This window comes from Narcine bancroftii, chromosome 10, assembly GCF_036971445.1.
Source record: "Narcine bancroftii isolate sNarBan1 chromosome 10, sNarBan1.hap1, whole genome shotgun sequence".
Taxonomy (NCBI): domain Eukaryota; kingdom Metazoa; phylum Chordata; class Chondrichthyes; order Torpediniformes; family Narcinidae; genus Narcine; species Narcine bancroftii.
In genome coordinates this window covers 100,650,136-100,678,071 of record NC_091478.1, presented here as the reverse complement: position 1 = coordinate 100,678,071, position 27,936 = coordinate 100,650,136, and the positions used below count along the sequence as shown (strand labels likewise).

General features: G+C 41.3%; 1 protein-coding gene across 5 annotated transcripts in view; it reads right to left on the bottom strand.

Annotated features, from left to right (window-relative positions):
• Positions 1-27,936, bottom strand: part of LOC138745036 (uncharacterized) — a 63,111-nt gene that overhangs the window by 4,738 nt on the left and 30,437 nt on the right. The window contains exons 2-5 of one of the 5 annotated variants that reach the window (XM_069902082.1): positions 24,742-24,918; positions 16,202-16,429; positions 9,830-9,923; positions 302-390 (exon numbers count right to left, since the gene is read on the bottom strand). In XM_069902082.1, the coding sequence (XP_069758183.1) occupies positions 9,852-9,923; positions 16,202-16,429; positions 24,742-24,918 (477 nt within the window). In that variant the 3' untranslated portion in view covers positions 302-390; positions 9,830-9,851. Of the gene's footprint in view, positions 1-176; positions 391-3,160; positions 3,393-9,829; positions 9,924-13,271; positions 13,378-16,201; positions 16,430-24,741; positions 24,919-27,936 lie in introns of those variants that run through there. The other 4 variants (XR_011345921.1, XM_069902083.1, XR_011345920.1 and 1 more) reach the window with 4 other exon arrangements.

Below are 27,936 nucleotides of genomic sequence, written 5' to 3'. Positions count from 1 at the left end.
GAGGAATGGTGGACATTTCTGGCGAGAAGAGCCAGAGCATAAAGCACATATTACTTCACAGTGGTAGGGAGAAAGTGAAAGGGTCAGATGACCAGAGACCAACACAATAATTCTTCATTCCTGAAACCAAGAACCATCAACTCAGGATGACTATGCTGTGACACAACAAACATTACCTGTGTCAAAGTTCAAGACTCTAGCTGCTTCCCCTTCGATGGTGACTACAACATTATCTCCTTCAATGTAAGCTGCCGTGATCCTCCTGTGTGACAGCATAATTTCGAATAATCTTCGGCTGCACTGGAGAAGGTGAATAGTCAGGTCGTTCACCCTGGGTTCAATGTCCGTTTTATACGCATTGAAGGATTGATGAAATATATTCTTCATTATCTGCAAGGTAAAAAGCAATATACTGTGAAATGCATTTCACGGATGGGCCCACCTGCATCCGCCCTCCGCAGGGGACCCCTACCTGGCCCACCTGCATCCGCCCTCTAATCTAGATGTGTACAGTTCCAAAAACATGAAGGAGGGTAGATCTACAGAGTTTGCTTTCCTCCCTGTGATTTATGAATCATGAGGAATTTCACTAAGTGAACACAATTTGGGTTAGGGTTTAATGGTGCTTATATATTCAAGAGTTCTCTCCTTGGGACAACCAATTTACATGGAACAATAGTAAAAACACAATGCTGGAACTGGTCAAAGTATACTTTATGTAGCAAAGATAAGGATCCATAACCAACCTTTTGGGCTTGAGCCCTTCATCATGGTACATTACACAGTGCATGAAACAGACCCTTTGCCTCACAATATTTAGTGTATTTACAGGCAAGAAGAATGTTTTAATTCAGTTCTCACTCACTTTGCTGTGCGACTTCTCCTTGGCAGGTCGCCCAGGACCAGGCCCCCCCCCCCACCCTCCGCCACCAGCAACTCGCGGGTGTTGGTGACATTTCCAAATGAGCTCCTCCTGCACCTCTTGCACTGCTGGAGCAGAGGCAGCATCTCTGGATGAAGAGGGCAGTGGGGGTTTGGCGGTTCCAAAAAGTACGGTCTTGTGCTGCTAGCAGGGGCTGCCGTGGTTGGCCTTCTCACTGGGGAGGGAAGTGAGCAACAGCGGCGGCTCCGGAAAGCACAGGTCACCCGAGGGAAGGTGGCCCGCAAAGCCGCAGGCTCACTTCCTGGATAGCCGCAACACCTCCGCGGGCTTCCTGAAGTTGGGTGAGTAGCCGGTGATCTTGCTCACCCTAATTTCAACTTTGCACACAAGACCCAGGGATATTTTTGAGCTAATTTTTGGGGGAAATAAGCATGGGTCTTATCTACCATCACATCCGGAACCTGTTCAGTTGCAACAAGAAAGAATTTTGGTGCATATATATATCTTCTTGGCTTGGCTTCACGGACGAAGATTTATGGAGGGGTAATGTCCACGTCAGCTGCAGGCTCGTTTGTGGCTGACAAGTCCGATGCGGGACAGGCAGACACGGTTGCAGCGGTTGCAGGGCAAAATTGGTTGGTTGGGGTTGGGTGTTGGGTTTTTCCTCCTTTGTCTTTTGTCAGTGAGGTGGGCTCTGCGGTCTTCTTCAAAGGAGGTTGCTGCCCGCCGAACTGTGAGGCACCAAGATGCACGGTTTGAGGCGATATCAGCCCACTGATGGTGGTCAATGTGGCATATATATGGTGTAGTAAAATCCCCAGTATTCAAGCAACTAGCAACCCAATGAACAGAAAAAGGGAATAAATAAATAACTTTAAAAATAATTAAGAATTTAAATAAACATTTAAAATTGTCACAGTAAATCTTCTTCAAAGCAACACACAAACCCTTGGTGAAGATAGGAACAACTATTCAGCCAGCAGAGCGGCCCAGTTGCATCCCCACCCACAGCAGCTGTTCGAATAAAGTTTCGATAAAGTTGTGTTCGAATAAAATGACAGCACCCAGTATGAAGCGGGTGACCCCTTCCAAAATGTCTCCTTATCCCATCGGAGTAGGAGTCTATCTTTATTAATATCAAGTATATTAGTAAGGCTTGAGGGAGGGGGGTAATTATGATGGCAACACAGCTAGCGCAACACTGTTACAGCACCAGCGATCGGGGGTTCAAATTTAAATTTTGTTACGGAATTACCCGATTAAAGTGAACTTTACATAATTAAGGACTGCAATACTGATTTTATTTTCAAATTACATTTTGTCATTTAAACACTTTATTCTTAATGCAGGTGTATTAGTTAGGCATTGGAAGAATATGTCTCAATCAACCGAAAATTTGCATATTCCGCATTCACATCCCCATAGGTGCCGGATTCTAGGGATTTTACTGTCTGTGACAAGAAACTCATTATAGTCATGCAGCTTGCTAGAAGCCTTTTAAATTCTCCATTATTTCTACTGCCTCCATAGCCCCAGAACTTATGCAGGAACCTTCTGCTCTTGCTTAAAAAAACTTGTCACCCAAAACTTTTCCTCTCTCACTTTAAAGGTAGGTCCTCTAGTGTTTTGCATTTTTAACCCTGAGAAAAAGATTCTGACCGTCTACTCTATCTATGCTTCAATTTTATAAACCACTTTGATGGGGAAAAAATATCAGTATGTGGAGGAGGACAGCCAGTGAGAAGGGAGTTGTCGTTCAATATAGAAAAGAAAACACAAGCTGAATTCCTTGTCCGAACTGCCATATAATTCCATGCAAACAGTTGTGTTTGACTTGCCAAGTAAATTGTTATTTTAAAAAAAAACATGATAGCTTGGTTTCCATGCTGTAATGTCGATTAATCACCGTGAGCATAGACTTTCATGAACGTTTTGATAGGTTTTAAGCGGTGAAACATTGCAGGGATCAAATTAAATTTTTACCAAGAGGTTTTTTTTCAGTAAACCTTAAAAGAGGAAAGAGATCGTTGCAGTCATGTATTAAAACAACATTCAGTTCCAGTCACAAACTGGAGGCTGGAAATTCCCCATGCTGGCTTTGATCCATGGACATCCCATTTCAATTTTTCTTAAAACAATTTATTCCCAGATATCCATCCAGTGCGAACTGGGTCAAGATGCCCCAAACTCAGTTGCAGAATCATTGAATGCTTTCTGCACCACATTTTTAGCTGATCTCAAAATGAACCAGAGTGAATAACTTCAGGAAAGATCATAGATCTTGTACTTCATTTAATGTAACATAGAATAACACAGTCACTCTGCACAGCTGGATGATTTTCCATTTTAGATGTCACTGGTTACCATCTTCATTCAGCTCCACCAGCTTTTGATGGAGTGTTCATACATAGTCCAATGGTATATTAAGCATTCACAATCCAGGTTCTTGTGTTCATAGGTCAAGTGAAGAAATCTGACCAATTCTTAACCTCAGAGGCACACACGAGAACTGCAAGGGTTTGGAACAAGGCAATTTTGCAACTGGAATAGAACTCAGACTATAGCATAACAATTTTCCCCCCAAAAGTCAAGTTTATTTGCAATAAATTATGTTCAATACAAGACTGAAATCTGATCCACACTTTACATCCTATTGAGTACGATATTTACCAATATTTTCATAGAGTCTCTCGACTCATACAGGGGAAGCTGTTCAGAAACTTTTTACATTTTATCAGTCATCTTATCGATGTACCTTCCATGTTTGACATTGTTGCCTTAATATTTGGTCATCAGTTATCACCAGTGGCACCTTGTTGTTCATCATCTCCTCCCCCCCCCCGATTAGTTTAAGGATCTTCCCCTCAGAGTCCCGTAATTTGGGAGGGGAGAAGGCTCTAAACTGTACTCCTTCCCCCAGTGCCCTCGCATTGGCTGCACCAAGCCTCAGCGCGCAGTCCTGCAGCCTGGAGTGTGCCAGGAGGCAGCATTCCCAGACCGACATCTCATTGTGCTGAAAGACCACCAGGTTTTGGGCCGACCAGAGGGCGTCCTTTACCAAGTTGATGGTCTTCCAGCAGTTCTGGACATCGGACTCAGAGTGGGTCCCCGGGAACAGTCCGTAAATCAGGGAATCCTCTGTCACGCTGTCACTGGGGATGAACTTGACAGAGCTCCCTGCATCCACCTCACCAAAGGGAGAACATTTTAGTTGCTCGGTTGTGTCAAAATAGTAGCACAATTAGCATTACAGATAGTGCCACACTATTACAGACCAGAGTTCAAATCTGGCTCTGTCTATATGTTCTCCTGTGGGCTTCCTCAGTCTACCTCCCACCCTTCAAAACATATGGGAGTGGTAGATTGTTTAAAATGTATGTTGGGTGGCATGGGATTATGGGAGATTATTGCACATACCTTGACCATTGTATTTCTTAAATTACAGCAACTGACAGCATTTCAAATGGGGGGAAAACCCCTGAAATTTCCCCAAATGCAGTGGGGGTCCTCGTGCAGGGTAGCCTGAAGGTAAACTTGCATGTGGGTTTTCTCTGGGTGCTGTTCCAGTTTCCTTCCACCCTCCAAACTATACGGGGTGTGCAGGTTAATTGGTGTATTTCGACAGCATAGGTTCATGAATCACAAGGGCCTGTTACAGTAATGTCTAAAGTTTTAAAAAATTAAAATGAAAAAACTGCAGATGTTGGAATCCTGAGCCAACACAGAAGCTGGAGGGACTCTGTGGGATTGGCAAAACATTTCCTTTGCTCCATACCATCCGATCTTTAACTCCATATTTTTGTCTCATTACATACAAGCTGGCTACTGGTCTGTTCGCAAAACCACCTCAATCAGCGCATTTTCAACATGTGATAATTATCTAGAACTCTACGCTGAGAGAACTCTCTAGCATCACCTAACAACATCGCTGAGGGCCAATACATTCTCCGCTCCCTCACTTCGAGATTATCGTGGGATTCAACACCATTTTGGATCGAACTCTGTCTAGCGCCTTGCTGGTTCTCACCAAATTCACGTGAATGGGGTTGCTGACCTCAATGGCAAAATATCATTTTTTAAATTAATCTCAGGTATGTTGTTAAATTTTGGATTATTACTGGAACTATTTTTATTGGCAAAGCCTTTCGTAAAAGAAAGGACCACCATACAAGGCCAAGTCCACAGGATTCATTTCGAACTGACACTTTAATCCAGTAATTAACCACCAATCTACCGGTTGACATGCCAGTATCAACGCTCGCAAGCCGGCATGCAGGGGTCAAATCACCCCAGGGATGAACTGCCTCGGGTATCCCTGATTCATTTTGAATTGGCATACCAGTTCACCCAGTGTGTACAGGTCAGGGGTTATGCAGGATGTCACTACTGGAGGATAGGTGCCCCTTTGCTCTGTGATGCCAGGTGGTGAATGTAAAAGGGCGCAGAGAACCAGTTAACGGTTATTGAAGCTTGCCTCGATTTCCCCCCACCCCTCGACAAAGGCAGCATTCAGTTTCACTCATGATGCCTGCTGACTTTCAATTACTTTGTCAGCCCATCGAGACAGACTGATGATTGAGATCAAGGAAACAGTGCAGTTTTTCTGGGATTGCCAACGACCAGCAAAGGCACGGAGCCTGTCACATGTGGTCGACCACAGGGCGACAGTGAAATAATCAACTGTCAACAACCATCGGGAGACTAAAGTTGCCAGTGTACATTGAAGAATTGGGCCAAGCCTCAGTTTACAAAATCTTATGTGAATTGCCTTGAATTCAGTGCAGCATGCTGCCTTCATTAAAATGTCTCCTGCAAACTTTTTCAGTGGATAAATAAAAATGTGCTCATGAAACAACCAAAGTGATTTATGTTAATTGCATTCAGCAATCCCCCATCAATTCCTGCTTTGAAATCCTCAAATAGCAGGAAGTGAAATGTCACAATCAATAAAACCAAACACCTTACACAGACGACATGGACCATTAAGCTTCAAGCGTGGTGCCAGCTGCAACTTTAGTCCAGCAGTACAACAGCATTGACGTGTTGACAGAATAGTCTACAAAACCAATTTAACTCATTTTGCAATGTTCACTTTCTCAAAAGGTGCAGCAATGCTAGTTTATCTAGCTTATACTGATTCAGTGCAAGACCAATCTATCTAAATGCCAGTCCCCTGTCCTCTCCCCTTATCCGTGCATTTTTAAGTTCTTCTCCAGCTTTCTTTCAAAGACCACCCGCCACAGTAAATCAAGAACCCAACCACTCATTCTGGAAAAAGAATTTTCCAAGCCAATCACCTTCATCCTAATATTCACCAATGGGAACATATTTTTCTTTATCAATGGTTCACATTTCATGATTTAACTATCCATCAAATTCCATCCCAAAATCTTGTTGAGCAAAATCCCCAACTTCAGCAAAATCCCCAGTGGTAGACAATTCTAGTTGTGGCATCTTCCATTTGATGAACCTTGACTCTTCAATCCAAACCCAAGATCCCATATTTTCTTCTCCCGTGATTTGCTTCTGCACCTCTTTCCAAATTGTGCCCTCTACATTGCTTCTTACATTTACTTCCATAATCCATCTGTAATATGTTCCATGAGTCTCCCATATCCTGTATGTATTTTCAAACTTGGTGTCATCTGCAAAATTAGAATCACCTCCTATAAATGCAACAACTCATGAGGCAGAGATCCTGGCACTTATCTTTGTCCCATCATTGCACCAATTCTCCAGGTTGTTATTAACCTTTTTAATTCTTTAGGCTTCAACCTCACTTACATTTGCCATTCCAATCGAGTGCTGCACTTGTTGGCTTTCAGCGGCTTGTGTTCAATCTCTCACCATCTTTCACAAAATTTGTCTATTTTTTGCACCAATAGATAATTTCACATTTTTGTAAATTATATTTCATCTGCACCTGCCTGTGTTTGACTCATATCCCCTCTAAAACCCCATCCAATCCATTTATCCAACCGATTTTTTCTTATAAGTGGCAATATTACCTGCCTCAACCATCTCCTCCAGCAGCCCATACCATACACCCATTCTAAAAAAACGTAACCCCTCAGGTTCCTGTTAAATCTCTCCCCCCCCGCCTCCCCTTCACCTTGCACCCATGTTCTCTGGTCACTAATTCCACCAATCTGGGTAAAAGTCTAACACATTAAAATTGATTGATACAGATTATGAACAATTCGAGCCAGACTTGATCCCTATGTTACACCACTAGTCACTGCCTGCTGGCTGTTTATTCAACTCCTTGAATTCTATCCTGCAACTAATTCTTAATGCAGCTCTTTACATTATCCCCAATACCCAACACAAAAGTCTTTCAAGATACTTCAAGATCTTGGCACCACCCAAGTCCAAGAAAAAAAATGCACCATTCCCCAACTTCTGCAGGCAAGACATACATGACATCACATACAACCCTGAGATTAATTTTCCTACAGGCCAGGCAGAATTTCTACTGATTGGTAGTGCAAAAAAAATGTACTCAAGATGAATGTACAAAAGAGAAATGTATACAAGGCAGTACAAACAAATTGCAATACAGAATATAAATATGCATGACATTCAAAACATACTAGGGGCTGAAGGTCAATGGCTATAATTGGGTGGCACGGGCTCGTGGGCCGAAAGGGCCTGTTACTGTGCTGCATGCCTACATTTAAAACTTAATTTAAAAATAAAAAATATCTAAAGTGAGAGTCCTTAAATAAGTCAGACTCCTATTTGACCTATGGTCAGTAATTAGTCATTGTATTTTGCCCCAAGTTGCAGGAAGTGGTAGAGATTGGATGGCAATTGATGGGAACGTGGGGAAAGTGAAATGGGCTGAATGCAGGATCAGTGGTCGATGGTCAGTCTGGACGTGGTGAGTACAAGGACTGTTTCCCTGTTGTACAACTGGTTGCATCAGAGAGAGACCCAGCGTTGCTCAGAGGTCACCACATGCCTCAGTTGCTAAAAATAACCATAACTGTTCCAAAAGCTCCAACATCAACTCAGATTGACCTTTTGAATCAATTGATCTATTAAATGGAATAATAAACTTTTTTCTCTTCCACAATCACTGATAATTTGTTGGCCACTTTATCCTGTTCAGACTAGATCTCAGAGACTAGTTGCCTGGTGTTTACGAGACAACCGAGTACATATTCATCTATAGCCGGTGTATTAATAAACCAATCAGTAAACAGAGTGCAAGCACAATGGCATCAGTGTTTCTAAATACACACCAATTATCATCTAGATGGATTAATGGATGCTGTACTTCAACTTACACATGTCAAATATTATGAAGAAACAAGTCTGTCCTTAATCAATTATCATTTGTGTCACATTAGTTCAGCAGAGCAAGATGAAATTAAAATCAAACAGGAAGCCCAGGATTATGCAGGTGCATCTGGAATGTTTATTAATTTGCATTTTCTGTTACCTTCTGCCAGTCCTTGGTTATACAGCAGACCGCTTGCAGGAACTAAACATCTGAGAAAATAAGGTTGATGCAAGGGCACTGCAACACAAAACAGTTGATCCCCTGGTTGAACAAAGAGAAACTAGAGAGACTCGATGGGTCGGGCAACATCCATGGAGAGAAATGATCAGTCATCGTTTCATGTTGAGGCAAGTCAATCCAAAGGATTATCAGAAGAGCTGAGAAGATCACTGGGGTCTCCCTTTCGAATATTAACCATATAACAATTACAGCAGAGAAAGGCTACTTCGGCCCCTTCGACTTCACACTGAACACTTTCTCCCACTTAGTCCCATTGAGCCACACTCAGCCCATAATCTTCCAAACCTCTCTCATCCATATACCTATCCAACTTTTCCTTAAATATTAAAATCAAGCCCGCATCTACCACTTTGGCTGGAAGCTCATTCCACACTCCCACCATCCTCTGAGTGAAGGAATTCCCCTTCATGTTTCCCCTATACTTTTTCCCCTTCAATCTCAAGCCATATCCTCTTGTTTGAATCTCCCCCACTCTCAATGGAAAAGGCCTGTCCATATTGACTCTCTCTGTTCCCCTCATAATTTTATATACCTCTATCAAATCACCCCTCAATCTTCTACACTTGAGGGAATAAAGTCCTTGCCTGTTTAACTTTTCCCTGCAAATTAAACCCTGAAACCTAGGCAACATTCTTGTAAATCTTCTCTGCACTCTCTCTAATTTGTTGATGTCCTTTGTATAATTTGGCAACCAAAACTGTATACAATATTCCAAATTTGGCCTTACCAATGCCATATTGAACTTCAACAGGATGTCCAAACTCCTGTACTCAATATTCTGATTTATGAAGGACAAATACCAAAAGCTTTCTTCACCAGCCTATCTGCACTCGGCTATTGATGGCATTTACCGGGTGCATTGCATAAAGAGGGCTCAAAGAATGATTGATGATCCTTTCCACCCAGTACACGGTATCTTTCACCACTGACAGAAACAGGAAATAAAAAATAGCTTAGTCCCGCAGGCCATTAGATTGATGAATGGTATCAAGTAACTGAGTAAATATTCATATATTTATTTTAAATGTTGTCTTTAAGTATAAATGGGATTATTGTGTGCTGTGTATGTGTGTGCACCATGGTCCAGTCAACATGAAACCTTGACTGATCATTTCCCTCCATGGATGCCGCCCAACCCATTGAGTCCCTCCAAATTCTTTGTTCAATCAGGGAATCAATGGTTTTGTGTTGCAGTGCCCTTGCGTAAACCTTTGCATCTCCGATGATAATTAGTTCCTGCCAGCGGTCTGCTGAATAACAAAGGACAGGCAGAAGGCAGTAAAGTGCAAATCAATAAACATTTCAGCTGCACCCATTTCTTCAGGCTGTACACTCACACGATAATTGACTTGAATTAAGCTCCTGCAATAGCACAAGAAATCACCAAATTCATGTTCTTGAACTGAAGAGCAACATACATTTTACTTTCCAAAATTCTTCTCAGGCATAAGGAATCAGAAGAGATTGAAGGATTTTGTCAGCTTGGAGTTTCCGACATCGATAAGTAAAACTCTAGATGTGATCAACAATAAGGAAGTTATTAATGGTTAAACAAAGAATTTCTGGATGAACTCAAGGGTTCATTATCATCTGATTGTACAAAACAATCTCAGAAATGATCAGTCAAAGCCTCAGACTAATATGGAGATGAAATACATCTGTAAAGTGGAAAAGAAGCTGGGGAAGAGGGCAAGAGGTAATAGGCCCTATCATCTCTGGCCCCTCTGTCAGATTCTATCCCCTTTTATAGATGTATGCCACCCCATCTTACCCTGAATAAAGGATCACTGCCTGAAATGCTGACTGACCATTTCTACCCATGTGTGTTGCTTGACCTGCTGAGTTCCTCCAGAAATTCTTTATTGATGATGAGTTTATTGACATACAAACTGTCTCATGTACATATGCCCCAAAATGCTTACTGTTTAGAAAGAAAAAACTATGATAGTAAACTCATTGAATTAAATTAGAAGACAAGAAATACATGACAGACAAATGTTAGGGAGGTTCAGGAGTCTGATAGCTATTGGGAAGAAACTATTCTTAAACCTAGAAGTGCTGCTTTTCAGACTTTTGTACTTTCTACCTAAAGGTAGAAGTGGGAAGAGGATGTGACCAGGGTGATGGGGCTCCTTTATGATTTTGGATGCCTTCTTGAAGTACACCTCACAAGGATGCCTGCAAATGAATGGGTGGTCAAAGTCTGTGATGGACCTGGCTACGTTTTGCGACCTCCTACATTCTTTGGCTTGGCTTCACGGACGATGGACCTGGCTACGTTTTGCAACCTCCTATATTATTGGGCAGTTAAATTGCAAAACCAAGCTTTGACAGTGTGTCTGTAGAAATTTGATCAAACCTCCATGTGCTGGCTCTAGGAAAGATCTTCGGAGTTATGAACTCAGGAACTTGAAGGTTCTGACACTCTCCATCTCATTCTCAACAGTACAGATCTTTGTTTGCTCAAGACTCCAGCATCTGCAGCTTGGCAGAAGAGCATGGTTGGCGTAGCAGTTAGCACAACACCTTTACAGCGCCAGTGATCAGGACCAGAGTTCAAATCCAACACTGTCTATAAGGAGTTTGTACATTCTCCTCTCGTCTACATGGGTTTTCTCTGGGGGTGGGGTCAGGTTTCCTCCCACCAGGGGTGCAGGTTAATGGGGTGAAAAATGGGCAGCACAGACTCATGGGCCGAAATGGCCTGTAACATAACATAACAATTACAGCACAGAAACAGGCCATTAGGCCCTTCTAGTCCATACTGAACCAAACACTCCTCTCTAGTCCCACCTACCTGCACAATGACCATAACCCTCCACCTTCTTCTCATCCATATACCTGTCCAGCTTTTTCTTAAATAATAAAATTGACTCTGCCACCACTATTTCTCCCGGAAGCTCATTCCACACCGCTACCACTCTCTGAGTAAAGAAGTTCCCCCTCATGTTACCTCTAAACCTCTGCCCCTTAACTCTCAACTCATGTCCTCTTGTTTCAATCTCTCCTACTCTTAATGGAAATAGTCTATCCACATCCACTCTGTCTATCCCTTTCATAATCTTAAATACCTCTATCAAATCCCTTCTCAACCTTCTACACTCCAAAGAATAAAGACCTAATCTGTCCAATCTCTCCCTGTACTCTAGATGCTTAAACCCAGGTAACATTCTGGTAAACCTTCTCTGCGCTCTCTCCACTCTGTTTATATCCTTCCTATAATTAGGCGACCAGAACTGCACACAGAACTCCAAATGAGGCCGCACCAACGTCTTATACAATCTCAACATCACCTCCCAACTCCTATATTCCATGCAATGATTGATAAAGGTCAGCATACTAAAAGCCTTCTTCACCACCCTATTCACGTGAGTTTCTACCTTCAGGGAACGATGTACCGTTACTCCTAAATCTTTCTGCTCTTCTGTATTGATCAATGCTCTCCCATTTACCACGTATGTCCTGTTCTGATTCTTCTTACCAAAATGAAGCACCTCACAATTATCAGCATTAAATTCCATCTGCCATTTTTAAGCCCACTTTTCTAAGCAGCCCAAATCCCTCTGCAATCCTTGAAAACCTTCTTCATTATCCACTATTCCCACCTATCTCAGTATCGTCTGCATATTTACTAATCCAATTCACCACCCCATCATCTAGATCATTAATGTATATAACGAACAACAATGGGCCCAATACAGATCCCTGTATTAATGTTTCTCTGTGTTTTTTACTGATTATGCAGACTTTTCTTCTATGTCCAAGTTACAAGCTGAATCGAAAAAGTAGGGCAGGGATATTTCTTGCAGCAAATCAAGGCCAGGAGTAAACTGGGTCTCCTAGAGCCATGAGATAGCAGTATTAACTCCTGTACAGTCAAGTCTGAACAATGGGTACTTGAATAAGTCAGCTGCAACTTCATCTTGTGTTGGTAAAGAGTCCATAAAAGATTATTAAATGACAGCTCAACACTTGCGTTGGTAATCCAGGAAAAAGTGCAGAATAAAAATTTGGTGAAATAATTTGAGGTGGACAGATCATTTAGAAGTGTTCCAACTGAAATGATTTTCATATCTAATAGTAATGGCTCTCAACCTTTTTCTTTCCACTCACAGACCACTTTAAGAATTCCCTATGCCATAGGTTCTCTGTGATTAGTAAGGGATTGTTCACAGTGGGTGGAAAGAAAAAGTTTGAAGACCACTGATTTAATCGTCCCTCATTGACTCGTCATGTGCACGGTTTCAGAACTCCAAAGGAAATGGGCCAATGACCATTTTTCTCAAGCAAAATATTTCAGTAACAATTGGGTCTAGAGCAGTGATTCTCAACCTTCCCTTCCCACTCACGTCCCACCTTAAGCAATCCCTTACTAATCATGGAGCCGCGATGGCATAGGGATTACTTAAGGTGTTATGTGAGTGGAAAGAAAAAGGTTGAGAGCCACTGGGTTAAAGGGATAGGCACCTTACTCAAGATGCAAGCTGATAAATGCCATCAAATTCACAACATGCAGAGGTTAACCCCCTTTGAAAAGTCCTTGCAATGATAAATGAAAAACAGTGAAATAAAGCAGGATGAAACATGCCAACCTTGACTTAACACGAAAATAGTCTGCAAACTGAAGCAGACAGAACATCATTAGCGGGGAAAATAGTAGCCAATCTTGCTCTTCGAGAGGTGCCTACCCTGTTTAACCCCAATCTCGATTTTTGTCTCTGAGAGAACTGCCCAGATAGCGAGGTAATGGCTTCTAACGTGCAATTAGCGAGACACGTTATTTACAACAAATCAGCACAATTGATCAACAAATACTTCAAGCCACAGATTAAGAAGAGTAAATGAATTTATATCCACTACCTGAAGGGCTGCTGCAAACTTACAACATTGGTGGATCTGTATATTGTACTTAAACTCTCATACTGCACTTGCAATAGTGTTAGAGAAACTGCAGTTCACACAGCACCTATAAGAAGCAAAGGATAACCAATGTTTTGAGCCAGAACCTCGTACAACAGCTGTTCTTTGCAGAATAATCTTCATTAGGAGTAAGCACTGGGCCAGTGATTGATGGACAGATCAAGCCCATGTGCCACTTTTCAATACAGTTGGCTTTTGCCTGTCAAACGGAAATTGTAGGGAGGGGTAAAAACAAAGCCAATTTTCCATGAGCAGTCCTGGTACATAATGAAATCTGGCAACCAGAGCCCAAGCACTTTCTCTGCTCACAGAAGCATTTGTAGAAAGATTATTTTAAAAAAAATCCCAGCTTCATCAAGTGCAAGATGGGTGTCTTCTCACAATGTCGCATGTGGTAGCAAGTTGACGATCAGCTGCCTTATTAAAGTAAAAGATGGGCTAAATCAGATATTTGAATTACTTATTGTCACAGCCATCAAGATACAGCAAAAAACCTTGGTTTTGTGTGCTATCCAAGTATGTTGGCCAATACTTCTGTGATGCAAAAATAAAACAAAAGCTCAGGGTATAATGTTACATGATTCAGAGTGGGACAAAGAACCTACAACAAGGGCAGCGCTGGATATTGTGGATCCTGGTGACAAATGATACAGGCAATTTACAATGTACTTTTTTAGCCCCCATTCAGTGCTTACAATGTCACCTTCTCTAAAATGGAGAATTATGTGCACCGATTGACATTCTATACGCTGACTGTGTGACCACTTTTTGAAAAACTTGCTCAGTCCACTCAGATGACTGAGCTTTCACGTGCCCAACTTTTAATCCCTTTCCTATTCTGAACTCTATTTTAGGAACACAGCAAAACTCAGGGAATGACAAATTCTCTGAGCCTTCCCAATTCAGCGCTTTCAGAAACTAGCCATCCTGTTTGTATCGGAGTTATCCAGATCCATACAGAAGGAAAAGAATAGGCCATCTGGCCCATCGAGCCTGGTCAGATTTTAAAATGTTAATGGGTGATGATGTGGCAACTGTTACGAGCCCAGCAATAAAAATTCACCAAGTCTAATGGTTACTTAAAAGTTGCTTTTAATTTACCTTAAACTTAAAAACAGGATCAAACTTTAACTTAATCCCCTTCTAATTCTAAGTGCACGTGTATGTAATGTGTATATGTTCAGGAAAGTTATTTGCTTTCATAGTTATTCACTTCTTCAAGTTCACTGGCATCAGGCAATTCTTATACTGTGGACAGAATTTAACATTTATGAATTTTCACCAGGCTCTTGTGCTTAAAGGTAAATGGTTACTGCTCAGGAAAGTTCTTGTTGGTTTCAGGGAGAGATCTGTTGCTCATTTGACACACAAACTAATTTCCTCTGATCAGTCACTTCACTATCTTTCTAAAGAAACTTGCCCCATCATGGGTTTTCAAAATGATAATCTCTTCTTCCAGGTCACCACAGAGTTCCTCTTGTTTCCCTTATTTCAAGAGAAACACTAGCTCTTGTAAGGACCACAAGGGTCTTTCAACAGGCTGAACTCAGAACTCACAATCCATCTTCAAAATGGGGTTTTCAACAAGCCTGCCAGCTTGCCATGTTGCAGCCTCAAAAGCAACCGACTTCTCTTTCTGCTTGTGAAAAAGAAAAAAAAACCAAACCCCCTCCCAAGGCTCCAAACCCAAACCTTGAAAGTTCTTTGTCAGCACTCGAGCCCAAACTTTTTATTTGAACTTGCTTTTGAAATTCTTTCCCAAGCAGTTCCATTGTCTTTGCAAAAATCACTGGTGCTTGAATGTCTGGCTTCAGCAAAGCTCTTGCATTTTAAATAAGATGCATTTTGTTACTCTGTGAAGTAACCTACACTGAACCCCCATAATCTCTTTTAAAGACATATTTATATATAATGCAAGCTGTAACACCACAGACTTGGATCTACTTACCCACCTGTTCCCCTTTCAAAATAATCTACCTACAACATTTAACTTTCTTTCGCATCAGCCAACACTGCCAGATATTTCAGCATTTCCAACATTCTCCCAATTCAGATGTCCACCAAATGCTGTCTCTCTCATGTGCAATTCCACTGGGCCACTAATCGCTTTTCTACTGAAAGCAACTCATCCCCATGGATCGGAGTGTTCTGCCTCCAACTGGAAATGGGTGACATTCTGCTGTCCCTTTTCCACTCATTTTCATCACTCATTGGCATCAGCTGACACTGGGGATACGAGGTGGGGGGGAGGGTCAAGGTGGTTAATTCCTGGCATGAAATTACATCATTTGTCGCCGGCGCGCTGACAGTTTTCTTCTTCCACTGGGGACGGACACATGGACACACACGCAGATGGACACCCACCCACCCACACACACAATTAGCAGGTACAAATGCCTAGCTGCAATTACACAGACCTGATATGTTCTTCCCAGACCAAAGAGACAAGCAGCAACGAATGAGAAAAAACAAATCAGCTGGAGGAACTCAGTGGATTGTTCAGCAATCCAGGAGGTGGGGAGAAGGCAATTATTGACAGTTCAGATCAAAAACCTCAGACTGATCTTGGAGAGGGGATAGGGAGCCAGTTTAAGTAGGAGAATGTGGGAGGGGAGAGACAGGGTCAGAAGGAGATTGGTCACACAGATGGAGTCTTGGAGGAAATGACAGAAAGAAACAGGTCAACAGGAAGAAGTGAAGGGCAAATGCCTAGATCACATGAAACAAAGCAGCAGATTGGGTAGATGGACTTGCAGAGGCCATTTATGAATGTCAGGTGTTAGAACCATTCAGGTGCTCGCTTCTACAGCGATGGTGGCAGAGTGAAGAGCAGTTCAAGGTTAGAACCAAGTTTTTAACTTTACACCTACCGAGGAGTTCGGTGTATGACGCAGGAACTTGACGACCTTGGAGTCAGACATTGGGCAAGCAAGTGCCATGTAACGGTTCCGAAAAGTGCCGTAAATCTTCAGGTGGGAACCTGGCCTCAAGGCGGAGGACTGCAGGCCCTGGGCTTCCTTGTTGGAAGAGGCAAACTCCGCTCCATAGGCTGAAAGGTCGAAGTATAAACTGTGAGCACGGATCTCCGGAGTGGGAACCTGCATATCAGAAAGGAGGGGTTAAATCTGCGGTCACATTTTTCAACTAAAACAACTGAACCCATCATTTTTGAAGAGGGGTGAAGCCAGATTTCTCATTGCATCTTCTCAGCAACAATGCCCTGTAATACAGGTCTGCAAAATTAAAAGTGGTCTTTCCTTGTGTTGATGTATTAGTTATCAGAGCCAATACAAGATTTGGTCTTTAGCCAAATGGATAAGCTATAAAGTAGGATACATCAAGTTTCAACATCTGGACTTTTGAGTTTGTTTTAAAAAATAACTGGAAGCAGCATCTAGATTGGATCAAGATGCATGGAGGAAGATCGGGGAACAAGGTTATTAAAAGCTCTGCTTTATCTTTGTCAGGTGAAGACGCAGCCAGAAACTTCATGTTCTCAACGTATTCACTCCTTGGTCAATCATTTATGATAATCAACCAACCAGTTTTCCCTCCATTTTCTAAACATTGAACCCAAATCCAAATACAAGGAAGTCTTGAATTATCTGTAGAACCACCTCAAAAATCCAATCCCCACCCTCGAGAAAATAGTCAGAAATAACCTTTTTAAGTAAAGCATGAAAATGGAAAGCATTTGGTTGTCAGGGTCTGAGTGGATTTGGGCAACCAGTTTCAGACATGCTCCAAAAATTTAAGCAAGTAATTTAGGTTGATACTTCAACGCAACAATTCTATATTTTTGTTTTTTAAAAAAAAAATACAGGCATTTCAAATTGATACAGAGGATCCTAGGGCACGATTTTGAAAATGTCGTACATTTTAAACACAATTTGATTGTGGCACCTGCTTTGCACAACTTGGCAGAAATATCTTCTATACTGAAATAGGATCCACACTCCAGATAACCCAAGGTTCCCAAATTCAAACCTCATTCCCTTCAATATCCCATGCAATCTTCAGCTGGAGATATTCAGATTTCTTGTCACAGGACAAGAAATTACATCACATACAACCCTGAGATTCTTTTTCTGCAGACGAGGCAGAATTCCCACTTATTGGTTGTGCCAAAAAACTGTATACAGTGGATACATGTAAACAAAAAAAGACATGTAAACAAACTGAATGTTCAATACAGAGAGAGAGAACACAATAAAGTGCGCAAGAGTCCCAAAATGAGAACCTGATTGGGTTTGTTGTTGAGGAGTCTGATGGTGGAGGGGGTAGCAACTGTTCCTGAACTTGAAGGTGGCAATAATACCCCTTTCCCAATGAGAGCATGCTGGGTGATGTGAGTCCTTGATGATTGCTGCTGCTCTCGAATGGTAGTGTTCCCTGTTGATGTTCCAGACAGTGGGGAAGGTTGCCTGTGATGTCCTGGGCTGTGCCACTACCTTTCACAGGGCTTTCCACTCAGAGGTATTGGTGTCCCCATGCCAGACCATGATGCAGCCGGTTAGCACACCTTCCGCCACACATCTGTAGAAATTTGCCAGGATTTCCAACGTCATACCAAACCTCCTGAGGAAGTAGAGGTGCTGATGTGCTTTCTTCATGATACCATTACTGTATTGGGTCCAGGAAAGATCCTCCAAGATACTAACTTACAAGAACTTACATTTTGTTTTCATCCTTTCCACCTCCAATTCCCCAATAATCATTGGATCGTACACATCTGGTTTTCCCTTCCTGAAGTCAACAATCAGCTCCTTGGTTTTGGTAACATAGTGCAAGGTTGTTGTTGGTGCACCATTCAGCTAAGTTTTCACCCGCCATCCTATATGCCTGCCTAATCACCTTTTGTATACAACCCATAACTGTGGTATCATCAGGGAATTTGTAGATGGTGGTGTTGTCATACCAAGCCAGTCGTAGGTGAATGGTGAGTAGACATCCTTGCACATGCATTGAAGAAGATAATCAGGAGACATGGGTGTGCACAAAGGTGGTTCGGACAACAAGCAGAATACGAGTTTCTGACTCCATACATAAATTGCCCTGTGGTTCCTATGGGTCCCATCTTTTCCTAGTTATTATTTTATCCTTAATACATTTATAAAATGCCTTCAAATTTACCCCAATCCTACCTGCCAGTGATTTTTCAGAACTGCTCATTGTCTGCCAAATTCCTTCTTGAGCATTTCACTAGCTTTTTTTAAAAAAAATACTCCTAATGGATCTTACTGGCTTTTCGTCTCCCATAAATTTTCTTTTTACTCTTTACTCAAGCCTCAATAACCTTTGACATCCAGAGTTCCTGAACTGGTTACTCCTGGGTATTACTCTTAGAGGACTACATTGGCCTGAACTCTTGCCATTTCTCCTACAGACATAGACCTGCACCATGGTCCCAGTTTATCTTACCAGGTCTGAATGATTCCAATAATATTTCAAAGTGATCATACCAACATGCATTTAATAATATATACATGAATACACACTTTGTAATGATCACTCTTCTCAAAATGCTCCCTCACTGCCAATGGTCTCCTCTTGATCAGCTCAGTGGTGCTTCAAGCTCATCGGCCAAAAGTTCCATACCTACCTATTATTATTGCCTCTCTCCGATATCTGGCCATGCATCTGTTCTTGTACCTGCTGTTGACTGGACATCTGCACAAGACCACTCGCAATTTTACATTCCTTTTGTTCCCAATCCCAAACCATAAATTCTTGCTTGAAGAGCCTTCCCTGATATCCTCTCAATAGTGAAAAAAAATGCAGTTTCCTCCACTACTTCTGACAGCCCATTCCAGGCACCCTCTGCTTGCTGTTTAAAATATCTGCCCCACGTATCTCCCTTAAAACTTCCATCCCTTCGCCACATGCCCTCTACACTAGAACATTTTTGCTCTGGGAAAGGATTGCGATCAATGCCTCTCATTTAGACATGATATCCAGATTTACCCCATCATCTCCCAAATAGTAGATCACAGCAGGTAAATGACTGACAACTTGATCTGCTATAAATTGTGAACTACAAGGTACAGATCAATTCATATTACTATGGTTGAAAATACCATGAGAGATAAAGGATAAGAGGTGACAATAGACATAGATGTTGAGAGAGAGACATAGGGTGGACAGGCAGCACGTTTTTTTCCCAGGGCAAATACCAGAGGGCATGTTTTTAAAGTGAAAAGAGGAATTTTTATGGGGGACAGTGGTTAAATAATTTTTTTTTAAAGATATAAACACAGTGATGGTGCCTGGAATGCATTGTCAGGGGTAGTTGTGGAGACTGGTACAATAGGGACATTGGAAAACTTTGATCAGCACAAGGAAAATAGAGGTAGGGAAGGATTAGACTGGTGTAGGTTTATATCATTCAGCACAAGATCATGAAACAAAGGCCCTGTATTGCTCTGAAGTGTTCTATGTTCTAAAAAATACCACTACCCCACAAATACCAACAGTGAAAGGTTGCAGTACAGATTGTCCATAAAGCCTGATAAAGGCCAATCCAATGAATAAAAATTGCCTTAAAAAGTTAACAGTATTTCTGACTGACCATCAAACTCAGCCACAAAGTGGACACTGAATATATAAATGTTTGAATCCTATGTTCCATTCCCATATCTGGCTTGACTTCATTCAATTTCATCCTCCCCACATTCCCTTCCCTCCTGAACCTAGGAAATGGGAGGGAAAATATTGTCTGGCCCATTCATCACCAGAAAGCCAGATGACCCATTGCCCTCAGCATGGAATTTAACAGTACTGCCAATTGCTGTGGGAAAGAACATTTAAGTGAAGCACACACCCAACTGGGGACTGTGCAAGATACCCTATCCCAACCAACTCTGGATCCTTAATAAAACCACATTCTTATAATCAAGAGGTTAACTGGTGGAAAAACTTTAAAAACTTTGCTACTTCAATAAACAAAACTGAAAATAAACCCATTAGATGAATTTGTTTATATTGACTAGAAACCCAAGACATTAATGTTCATTTATATTCTATGTCTTTACTGGCTCAATTTTCCATGGTTCAGCAAGGGAACCAGAAGAATTATCAAGGGTGCAAGAAAAACATTGACCAACTCAAAATGTCAACTAAATCTATAGTATAGACTCATCTCAGTAACCAACTTCCACTTGAAAATGATAAGATTATAGTGTCAAGCCTCTATTTTAGAAATGCACGTGAGAATAGATGAATTCAACACAAAATCAGATATGGAAATAGATAGGGGAAGTCATAGTGGCATTCACAGAGAGGAATGGAGAGTCAGCATTTCAGATCAGGATAATTTTGAGATTCTTCTAAACAAGGGTCCTGACCCAAATAACTGACCGTCCAATCCTCTATAGATGTTATCTGCTTCTGAGATCTTCCAGTTCCTCTTCATTTACTCAATATTCCAGCATTTGCTATTCTTGTGTTTTCTGAGAGATTTTTGTCTGCAAGTCACCTAAAAGGTTAACCGATGGAGCTTTTAATTGTTCATTTTGAAATGGGTGATTAATACTTTCCATTAAAAGGTTCTTCTATTGCACTGGCCTTTGCTTGTCATGTTTCACAGTTATGTGCTTGGCCAAAAGATTGGGGCACAAAAGTATTAGGTGAACACTGCTCCAATGAAGTGACCACATTTCACATGGAATGTCCTACCAAGCAGCCATATTTCCAAACTGTCTACAAGATACAATGTGGACCAACTTGTGTCCCTACTGTTTGGGAGGCCTGGCTGCATGCCAACCGGAAAATACTTTTTTTCTGCACAATGTAGGTCAGAGTAACCTACCAATATCACGAGAAGCGCACATAAATCATTTTTAATTCAGGTTTTAGATTTCAAAAAAACCTCCAATAATAAGGATATAAATTATGAGACAAAGCAAAAATGTTGATTGGGAATTGTGTATTGGCCTGAACAGCAAAGAAAATTCCAATTTTTCAGATCATGTTATTCATGATAAAGTGTGGGAGGAAATGGGGAGATATGGTGATATGATTTCAGCTTAGCTGTAGCTCCACATTTCCTCAGTACCTTACAACAAGCATGGCTATACCATCCATCGAGTTGATGCTGGCTAATATAGCATTCCCATTTCCTCATTAATATTTTAGTCACTGATTTGTGCAGCCGATTCAATTTTACAATGACCAATTAAATCGACCAATCCACATGGCTTTGGGCAGTGGGTCAAAACCAGAAAGAACCCGTGTGATCAGAAGGTGAATGAACAAACCTCATTCAGACACAATAGGTCTGGGTTGAAGGCGTCGTTGAGCTCCTTCGCTCTGTCCGCTGCAATAGCAGGAACCTCCTGGGGACCAACTGTTTCAATTCCGTGCCCCATTTCCACACCAACATGTTTGTCCATAGTCTTGTATGTTACCAAAATATGGCCACCCATAAATTAGAGGAACAGCATCTAATATTCTGTTTGGGCACTCACTCATCAGATGGCATTATCACAGACCTCCAGTTTCTTTCAGGCCCCTCCTCTGTTTCTCTCCATTTCCCTACTCCTCTGTCTATTTCCCTTCTGCTACTCACCCCCTTCCCTCTCCATCCAGAGAGCTATCACTTCCCCCTTCAACTCTCAGCTATCTTTTCTGTCCTCCCACCCATATCTACCAATGACCTCTTGCCTGTTGGCCTGTATTCTTCCACTACCCCTGCTTCTCTCCTTTTTTATTCAGGCACCTGCGCACATTTTGCTCATACCTTGAAGGGCTCAGGCTTAAAACATTAGTTCTTTGCTTCCTATGGACGCTGAATGACCTGCTGGGTTTCTCCAGCATTTTTGTGCATTAAAGGTCAGGATTTAACTTGAGTCTTGAACACAGAGGCAATGGCTTTGCTGGCAACATCACTGTGGCACCTTCTAATGTACATTTAAATAACATTTCCCAAAATATACTGCACAGTTACACTTCAGTAAACCTGGCAAGTTTCAGAAGAGCAAGGGAACCAGGGTTCCAGTGAGTGGGAATTGGAAGCATCAAGAGGGCCAGATGACAAACTATCGGGATTTGCAAATGTTGAATTTTATATTATCAACAAGCTTAACAAAGTTTTTAATGAGCAAAATTAAGACTGCCTTATTCTGAATTTTTTGAATTAGAAACAGAGGGTGAGATTTGAAAGAGACCTTGTGAATGTACTACAGTTACATTTCTGGTGGTATTTGATAAGGTGCTACATTAATGATCATAGAAGAAAATGGTACGTGGTGCAAAGCAGCACAAGTATAGCTAGTTATTTGACTGCCTGCATAGATTCAGTGGGCAAGGAGTCTCATTTCCATTGAGCACCACAGCACAGAAACTGGCCTTTCAGCCTATCTTGTGTGTCAAACTATTTTTCTAACTCATCCCATTGACCTACACCTACGCCATAACCCTCCATATCCCTCCAATCCATGCTCCTATCCAAATTTTTCTTAAATGTCAAAATCAAGCCCACATTTACCACTTCAGCTAGAAGCTCATTCCACACTCTCATCACTGAAGATATTCCCTCAGATTCTCCCATTAAACTTTTCCACCCTTAAACAATATCTTCTAGTCCCCACCTCACCCAACCTCAGTGGGGAAAAAACCTGCTTGTGTTTATCGACACCCCACTCTGAATGACCAATCAGATTCAATGGCATGCTCAAAGCCTTTGTGGTTGGTGGGAAGCAACACGACCTTTCTATTGACACTTGGGAGTGCCTATGATTGCTAATCAAGAAGGAATTGTTGAGGCAGGAATGGAGAACCTCTCAAGTCCATGCACTAGGAGCCAGCGCAAAGGATGAAACCAGCATGACATTTCACTAACTGCCAATACCTGGCCTATCCGGTCAGATACCACATCTACAGGAGAGCCTACTGTTTCTATATTTGTCTGAGGTTCACTGAAACTAAACCAAAGCAAATCATCCTCAAATTTAAGGGGCTGCCAAAGTTAAGACAATTTGAACAAGGTATCTGTACGTTCATGTTAAATCCTCTTGTTTAAAAAAAAAAGACAAAACTGTACAAAATTAGGACAATCAGACTGGGAAGTAGCTTCATCCTGCAGGTTGAGATGGATGAATAGTATCCTGTAATCAAGTCAATTACTCCATTTATATCTTTATAGATACATGTATATGCTGTGTATGTGTGTGCACTGTGATCCAAGGAAATTGTTTTTTGTGGTTACGTGTGTAGAGTCAGATGATAAATAAACTTGAACTTGTGGTAAATAGTAGTAAAATCCAAGGGGAATAATAAGTGGCAGGAAAATAAGGGAAAGGGGTTGCTCAAAGATCTCGCATAAACTTGATAGGCCAAATGGTCTCCTGTGCAAATGTGATAATTTGCAACAGCTTGCATCAATCAGTGTTCTTTTTGTGCTTCAAAAGAAGAGTCTCACAAAGCTGTATACAATTCTATTAGATAGCCGAGACCTTGTATTTAAACACTGGTTAATCATCAAGCCATATTAGTTGCAACTTGGAGTGCCATCGTGGCAATGTGCAGAAAGTTGTGGCAATGCAAAGGTACAAATAGTTCAATTGGAAATAAAAATTATCAGAATGGCTTGTTTTACTGAAGAGAAACAAAAGTTACAAACACTGGAATTGTAAGCAATCAGTGAGAAGCTAGAGTGTTAGGGGCAGAGCCGCATCTGTATAATGTTCCAAGTAGTAAAATGAGCCAATTGCTGGAAGAACACAATAGATCCAGGGCTGGAGATGGTCAGTCCACATTCTTGTCCGGGTCCTCTGCAATCTAGTACTGCTGAGATTTATGCCCTTGACCACCACAGAGCTTTCCAAATTATGGCGCCTACATGCAAGTTGGATGAATGTTTCCTGGATCAGTCTTCTCTCATCACTAACATAGTCACGTGCAAGGTCTCTCAATGATCTCAAATCAGATCAACCCAAAGGGAGATGAGAAAGATTGACCTGAAGTGTTAGTCACCTAGTGTTCTCTGGGAGAGAGAATTCCCAGAACACGTGATCCCGTGAGTAACATCTTATCTAAATAGATCCAAGGGCCTACTTCTGTGCTGTACAACTCCTTATTTTAAGGCTAAACACTGGCTCTGGTCTCCTGAGCCTAGGGAAATATGCTCAGCCTGTTAAGCCCTTCATGAATTTTTGATGTTTTGGCATGGTCACCATTACCCAAATTCTAGAAGCACTGACATTTCTATGGATGCCGGTATACTCCATCAATTGGCTCACTTTACTTCCTGCAATATTACAAAATCGTTGTAGCATCCCGAGTACCCCCTGATACTCAGCCAACCTATGCATCACTGGATGCATTGCTCATCAGATATCAAAGTAGAGGCATATTTACATTGCCTGCAAGGCAACAACAACAAAAAAAATCAAAAAGCTTCAAGAAACAGTACCTGCCGCTGGTCTGCTCTTTCCAAGGCTGCGTTAGCTCCATAAGCATTGCAGGACTCCACGATATAGTCTGAGCTAATCCCAAGCACAGAACTTGACTCACCGCAGGAACCATCACAAACCACAATCACACGAGGAAATTCACTGGTTGGGATCTTCTTCAAGTACTCTTCTGTGAACTGGGCAAAGGTAGAGTGTGAGCAGGTGGAAAGAAAACAAATATGGTTATTAATCTTACAGTAACAAGTCAAGCTGATTCAGTACATTTTTAACAAGATGGAAATAATATGATCTAGTTGGCTATAAAAATAAAATCAGATTTATCTGCAGAAGCACAGATATTGAGCCAAATCTCCTTAGCAACCATACTAGAAGCAGACAATATTATAATTATTCAGCATCTGCAGTGGCTATGCAAGGCAGAATCAGACACGTCATTCAGTATGTTGTGAAATACAAGGTTAAGTGGTCAACAATGTGGTTACATAACAGTTGGGATAACATCTAAACTTTGGAACTGTTGTAAATGTATCTGACATTTTGATTACCAAACTAAACAATTTTCAAAAAAGTCTCAAGCATGTAACTGTGGTTCAAAGTACCAAAATTTTGGAAATGTTGCAAGGAGGCAGTCTATCCCCTCAGAAAGAAAAGAAAAATTCCAAAATGTTATCGAAAGAACTGCAGATTTTGTCATACACCCTTCTACAGGACACTTGGTCAAAAATGATCCTTTGACTATTTAATTTAGAGATACAGAACTGAAGGAGGCCCTTCTGGCCCATGAGCCTGTGCCATCCAAATACATCCACGTGACCAATAACCCTGCACGTCTTTGGAATGTGGGAGGGAAGCGGAGCACCAGAGGAAACCCACGTGGACATGGGGAGAACGTACAAACTCCTCACGGTGGATTCAAACCCGGATCGCTGGCTCTGTAATAGTGCTTTTCTAACCACGCCACCCAATGAAGCTGATCATGACCAATTCAAGATTCCTTTATTGTTGTGTTATAGTAATGGAACGTGCAATATTACACAAGATTGACCTGCCTGCCATAAGGCAAAGATCAAAGAGTCAAATTAGTCTTTCTCAGTACCCCTTACAGTAAAAGAAAGAAACAAAATGGTCTGTTTAGCAGATCAGTTCAATATTAAAATATTTATCTTTTATTTTCAACAAGGCGAGTCAGAGGAACTATCTTCCAATGAGATTTGACAGAGCCACAGGAAGCAAATCAAAAGTTTGTTCCAGGAGTGAATAGAGAAGCTTTTTTTTAATATAAAGAGGACGGAAGATAAGGTGGAGGTTCAGGAGGAAAAAAAATCCAAAGATTAAAGCAATAGAATCTGACGGATGGTCTCAATGATTCAGCAACTGAAATCAAGGCCAAAGATGCCAGAAAGCAGAGGGTTGCCAGACTGAATGTTACAAAGTTAAGGAGCTTCAAAAGTGCTCTGGCTATGATGTGAGATGCCGGGTCAATGCTGCCTTTCATGCTCTGGTTCTAGAAAGCGTGCATGCTTGACCCTTCAAGGAAAAAGAAAGCTAGGTCAGACTTGAAATCAGCTGAAAGGCCAAATGAAAGATCCTTTCATAGAAACATTTACAATTTGGCTCCACGTTACCTGGGGGTTGGGGGGGGGGAAACTCTTCTAGCAAATGTATTCATGTTTTTTTTTAATAATTTAAAATTTTTGACCATACATGCAGCCAATTACTAAATTAAAAAATACAAGTACAAAAGTAAATCCAGTATTTACTCCCTAGTGGTTATACCTCAACCACCCAGGAAAAGACTCCAAAGAAAAAGATTGATATAGAAAACGCAAGAAAAAGTTAAAAGAAAGAAACGTATCCATGTTGAACGAACTCTGTGAAAATACTTGGCATCTTAAAGCAGACTTTTCTTCCCCAAATGAGTGAAAATTACGTAATTCTTGTAAAGGCGTGATGCTCCTCGAGCAAATGAACTGTTTAGAAAAATACTCTTACAATGCCCTTTTGATAAATGTCGGCCCTCTCAATATTTAATATGTTAAACCAGCCATGTCAAAGGGAATTGAATAAAAGGGTGCAAAATATTTCCAAGTAAATCAAAAAATATTCAGCAAAATGGAATCCCAAAATTCACAGTAAAAGGAAGGACATAAAGGTTGGGAAAGTAGCTGCACAAAAAGTTATGTTGTGGGAATTAAACCAAACTTCCCATTTGATTTGAATAGTAAGAGACACCCCATCTTGGCCACATGCACTTCACCCATCGATCCTTCTCATTCAGAAGAAATTTCTGTGCAGCTTTGGTCACCTAACTACAAGAAAGGTAGCAATAAGATTGAAAAGTGTGCAGAGAAGACTTGAACATAGATACAGGGAAATGTTAGGACTTTACTCCTGAGAATAAAGGCTAGGACTCTATTCCATAGAACATCAAGAAAATGAAGGGAGGTTTGATAGAGGTATACAGAATTATGAATAAAATGCAAGCAGGTTTCCTCTCCCCATTCCCACTGAGGTTCAGTGAGACAAGAACCAGAGGTCATGGTTAAGAGTAAAACGGGAGATTTAAAGAGAACATGAGGAGCGAGTGGTGAGAGTGTTGAATGAGCTGCCAACTGAAGTGGTCAATTTTGACATTTAAGAAAAGTATGGACAAAGTCATGGATGGGAGGGGTATGGAGGTTGCTCTGGAATCTCTCGCTATTTAATTGATGCTTTTATTTTTCCTTTGTTGCACGTTCCCATGTTGCCCTCGATATAACGTTTGGGACAAAGACACATATTTTCCTGTTATTTGACCCTGCTCCCACAATCAAACAAGCTATTAGATGCCATATTCCAGATTTCATTAAAGATTATTTGTGTACATTTTGGTTTCATTATATAGAAATTACAGCACTTTTTGGTCATAGTCCTCTAATTTCAGGGCACCATAATATTTGGATATAGCAAATGTTTATTTGTCACGTTTAGTACTTTGTTGCATATCCCTTGCATGCAACGACTGCTTAAACCCTGTGATTCCACAGACCTCACCTGCTTCTCAGGTGATGCTCCGCCAGGCCTGAACTGCAGCCATCTTGTTTCGAGGGCTTTTCCCCTCAAGTTTTCTCTTCAGAATATGGAAGGCATGCTCAATTGGATTTAGATCAGGGGACTGACTTGGCCATTTGAGAATTTTCCAGTTCTTAGCTTTG